Source organism: Otolemur garnettii, unplaced genomic scaffold (genome assembly GCF_000181295.1).
Source record: "Otolemur garnettii isolate 467f Iridium unplaced genomic scaffold, OtoGar3 scaffold00108, whole genome shotgun sequence".
Lineage (NCBI taxonomy): Eukaryota > Metazoa > Chordata > Mammalia > Primates > Galagidae > Otolemur > Otolemur garnettii.
In genome coordinates, this window is record NW_003852503.1 from 891,183 (window position 1) to 896,186 (window position 5,004).

At 42.5% G+C, this 5,004-nt stretch overlaps 1 protein-coding gene across 2 annotated transcripts in view; it reads left to right on the plus strand.

Annotated features, from left to right (window-relative positions):
• EI24 (EI24, autophagy associated transmembrane protein) overlaps positions 1–5,004 on the plus strand; it is a 25,803-nt gene that overhangs the window by 11,401 nt on the left and 9,398 nt on the right. For both annotated transcript variants that reach the window (XM_023517345.1, XM_003796771.3), the window contains exons 2-6: positions 1,119–1,231; positions 2,373–2,518; positions 3,035–3,095; positions 4,161–4,227; positions 4,753–4,877. In XM_023517345.1, the coding sequence (XP_023373113.1) occupies positions 1,190–1,231; positions 2,373–2,518; positions 3,035–3,095; positions 4,161–4,227; positions 4,753–4,877 (441 nt within the window). In that variant the 5' untranslated portion in view covers positions 1,119–1,189. The remainder of the gene's footprint in view (positions 1–1,118; positions 1,232–2,372; positions 2,519–3,034; positions 3,096–4,160; positions 4,228–4,752; positions 4,878–5,004) is intronic.

Sequence of the window (5,004 nt, forward strand, 5' to 3'; positions counted from 1 at the left end):
AGGCGCCGAGCCTAATGACTTTTTTTTTAAGACAAGTCTCATTCTGTTGCCCTCAGTAGAGTGCCTGGCAATTTTTTGTTGTAGTTACCACTGCTGTTTTAGCTGGCCAGGGCTGGGTTTGAACCCTCCACCCTTGGTATATGGGGCTAGCTCCCTACCCACTGAGTCACAGGCACTGCCCTTATTTAATGACTTTTTAAAGAACTTTTTGGTTTTGTATTTTCATTCACGTTTCAGTGTATACAGCAAGCATAAAAACTGCTTAACAGGCCCAGCTTGGTGGGTTGCGTGTAATCCTAGCACTCTGAGAGGCTGAGATGAAAGGATCCCTTGAGGTCAGGTGTTTGAGACCAGCCTGAGCAACAGGAAGAGCAAGACCTTGTCTCTACTAAAAACAGACAGATCAGCCAGGTGTCATGGCAGGTGCCTGTAGTCTCAGCTACTCAAAGGCTGAGGCAGGAGGATTATTTGAGCCCAAGAGTTGGAGGTTGCTGTGCACCAGGTTTGACACTACTGCACTCTAACCTGGTCAACAGAGTGAGACTTTATGTCTCAAACAAACTAAACCCCTATAAACTAAAGCCTGCTTACCAGTCACACACCCATGGTGAGGGGGGAGTCAGCGATCCATGGGTCCCCCTTGGGATGTGACTGTTTCAAGAGGATACTGAAATGTAATGATCATTCAACTCCAAATCCTTAAAAGTGCTTGGAATGTATGGGGGAATTAGAGCCATGAAGCCTCCAAGAGCACTTTCCCCCATGTAAAAGTGAAAGGGTAGTGAGTGATTAAAAACTAAAATTATAGATTTTAGGTTTCAGCTATTACAGGAATAGACTTGGTTAGTTCATTAGTGTCTCCTGAATTGCTAGAATCTATAGCTCTTCTGTTAGAGCTACAAGTATGTGAAGTCATCATGTAGAAATGTACATGAAGAAGGGCGGCGCCTGTGGCTCAGTGGGTAGGGCGCCGGCCGCACATACCAAGGGTGGTGGGTTCGAACCCAGCCCTGGCCAAACTGCAAATAAATAAATAAATAAATGATAAATAAAACCATTAAAGAAATGTACATGAAGTAGCTTTAAGGTTTTTTCCCCCCATTGTGCTCTGTTTCCAGGTCCTACATGATGAGAGATTTTGGGGTGCTTCTCTCTCCTCTGTGTAGTTGATAGTTTGGGTGGTGAAGAGATGGCTGACAGTGTCAAAACATTTCTCCAGGACCTTGCCAGGGTGAGTACCTAGGAATTCATTCTCTTTTTTTTTTTTTTTTGGCTGATGAAACTGATTAGGAAATCCTTTAGCTGTTTGGGGGATTATTGTATTTGTTAGATCCTTCACTATAAGTTTCCATCCTAGGCCACATTACTTAAGAGGTAATATCATGCATCTTTTGGGCACCTGGTAGACCTATCTGGTGAATATCTCTAGAATTAGACCCTTGGTCAGCTGGGCTTGAGCTTTTTGGGAATATTTTTAGATGTACAGAAAAGTTGCAAGATAACTACAGAGAGTTCCTGTGTATCTTTCACTAGCTTCCCCTGATGTCAACATATAACAGTGGCACATTTGTCAAAACTAAGAAATGAATATTAGTACAGAACTATTACACAAACTATTTAATCTGGACTTACATTACAGACCCTAACTTTTTGCTTCCCATTCTACAAGGTATGAGTGAGGAGGATGCTCCAGGAACGTGCCCCATAAAGATCTGCTGAGATCTAGTCATCCAAATTATCAATAGCACAAAACTTTACTGCCTCTAAAAATGGCAGGGTGTTGGCTCGGCGCCTATAGCTCAACCGGCTAAGGCGCCAGCCACGGACACCTAAAGGCGGCGGGTTCGAATCCCCAGCCCAGACCCGCCAAACAACAATGACGGCTGCAACCAAAGAATAGCCAGGCGTTGTGGCGGGCGCCTGTAGTCCCAGCTACTTGGGAGGCTGAGGCAGGAGACTCGCTTGAGCCCAGGAGTTGGAGGTTGCTGTGAGCTGTGATGCCATGGCACTCTACCCAGGGGGATAGCTTGAGGCTCCGTCTCAACAATAACAACAAAAAAAACCCCAGCCCCAGCCAAGCTGCAACAAAAAAATAGCCGAGTGTTGTGGTGGGCACCTATAGTCTCAGCTACTTGGGAGGCTGAGACAAGAGAATTGCCTAAGCCCATAAGTTGGAGATTGCTGTGAGCTGTGTGATGCCATGACACTCTACCAAGGGCAATAAAGTGAGACTCTGTCTCTACAAAAAAAAACAAACCCAAAAGGCCCTTTAAGTCATAGAAAAATAAATACAGTCGTTTCCACTTTACTATATGTACTTAAGTCTTCTCTGATCTATATTCTTCCTTTAAAAATAACATCCTTGTCTATAGGGAATCAAAGACTCCATATGGGGTATTTGCACCATCTCAAAGTTAGATGCTCGAATCCAGCAAAAGAGAGAGGAGCAGCGCCGAAGAAGGGCAAGCAGTGTCCTGGCACAGAGGAGAGCCCAGAGCACGGAGCGGAAGCAAGAGAGGTAAGGAGTGCCGGCCCAAACCTCCCAGGCAGAGAGGACCCTACGTACAGAGTGACTTGAAGTTTCAGTACACCATTAATTAGTTTTTGTGCTTTCTCCAAGAAAAATGTTATATGTGGTTCCCCACCTTGCATTTGACTTAAAGTAGGATCTAGCAATAATCCTTGCCCAGATGGTGTTTAATAAACAATCAGAATGCTGAATAGAGAAGCACAAGGTATTAGTGGGTTCAATAGATACTTCTAGGGGAGCTTATATGGATTTATTTATTGATAGAAAAACCCCAACTGAGACTTTTCAGTTTTCTTTAACCTGAGATTTTAGGGAAAAAACAAAAACTGGCTCCCCAGAATATTTTTAGCTTTTTCTCGTTGGCTGACATTAGACCAGTAGGAGAACATTAGGTGCTGCAAAATAGTATGGTACCAACAAAAGGTGTGAAATGGAGAGCTACTGAATGACAGTTAGGAGATAACTTGTACGCTTTGTAACCTAAACATATGTGGTCTTTTTCAGTGAGCCACGTATTGTTAGTAGAATTTTCCAGTGTTGTGCTTGGAATGGTGGAGTGTTCTGGGTAAGTTCTTTGTTTTTTCCCCCACAAATTCCAGCTCCCTTATAAGCATCTTCAGATTGTTGCCAGGTTGATATTTCTCAACGTTTAGGACTCTAACTCAGGATTTTGTGCATAGATAGCCCTGAATATACTTAATGTATATTCTGTTTGGGCTGGAGTGCAGTGGAATCATCATAGCCCATGGCAACTTAATTTCCTGGGTTCAAGTGATCCTTCTGCCTCAGCCTCCCAAGTAGTTGGGGCTATAGGCATATATATGCATCACCATGCCCAGCTAATTTTTCTATTTTTGGCAGAGATATGGTCTCACCATGTTGTTCAGGCTGGTCTCAAATCCCTGGCTTCAAGCGATCTTCCTGCCTTGACCTTCTGGAGTGCTTGGATCACAGGCATGAGCCACCACGCCCGGCCTATATACTTTATTTATTTACATGACTCACAAGTTTTAGCATTCTTAGGTGTATAGGTAACAATTTCTCTGGACACTGTCTGGACATTTTGGGTAAGAGCAACAATGAGGATCAGAAGGAAAGAAGGGATATGACTGGAGAAGAGCGAGGTTCTCCCTGCTTCTGGTCATAGCGATTGACTAGAATTGATTACTGTTGAAACTCATAGTGGAAAAGTCTGCCTTCCATTAACTGAGAAGTAGCACAGGCTTAAGTGAAATTTGGGTATACTGAAGGACAGGTATTTAATATTTCCTTTGACTTGGAATTCAGTGTCATTCGATTCATCTTAATCTAAAAACATTTCATAGATATTTTTGGCTGTTAGCTTTAGATTTAGTCAGTAAGCATTACTTTCTACTTAGTATTCAGGCCCAAAAACTGGCACTGAAATTTTCTTCTGTATTCCCAGAAGTTTTACTGGTTTATAGCCAGTATCGGGTTTGTACCTTTCAACTGGAGTAACGGGAAATAGAAACAGGTCCAGTTTTAGTGCTTTTTCAGACCTTCTAATTTATAAAAGGTACTCACATGTATAAAATCATTAGACTGAAACTTGCAATGCTTGTTTTAAAGAAAGGCTTTTGATGTTTACCTTGTTGTTTCTTTTCTTTAGTGTAGTCTCCTCTTGTTTTATCGAATGTTTATTCCTGGGCTTCAGTATGTAACAGCCCTAATTATCGGTAAGTATATTATTATATACCTTGCTCCTTGTCTGCTGGGATGGAGGTGGGAGACGATGGCTCCAGTTTGCCTCAGTTTACTGAACATTTCCTATGTGCCGGGAGCTTTAGATGTTTTTAACTTCTCAACCACCTTTTGGGATGGGTACTATTCATTTTATGAATGAGAAAATGGAAGTTGCCAAGTTTAAAACATTAGAAAGTGGCAGAGCTGGGATTTAAACCGAGGTGATTTCCTGCAAATTATATACTAATAGTCACTAGCATCTCAGTCACCACCATGCAAGCAAGTCTGTTTTAAGGTAAGCAGCACATGTCTGTGGTTACTCTGAATTGGAGTTGTGGCCAGACTGTGCTGTGTCTGTTCTGAATTAGACCCTTAGAGCTAGGTCTAGTGATGTGCTGGCAGGAAAGAAAGACGTGGCGGTGGGAAGGAAAGAAGAGTCACAAAATAGGAGTTTCATATTTGGTCTTCTGGTGTTCCAGTTGTCCAGTTAAGCTAATAACTTGTTTCCCTTTTTTTAGGTGATCCATCACTGCATGGAGTTTTTTGGTCCTGGCTGGAATTCTTCCTCACATCCATTTTCAGCGCTCTGTGGGTGCTCCCCCTGTTTGTGCTGAGCAAAGTCGTGAATGCCATTTGGTTTCAGGTAGGTCCAAGACAGAATGGAGTCAGGTACCTGCAGCATGATGGGTTGACAGATGACGAGTTTCAGTATGTAAAGTTACTAGCTATATAGGGACTATTTTTCTTTCTTTTTTTTTTTTTTTTTTTTT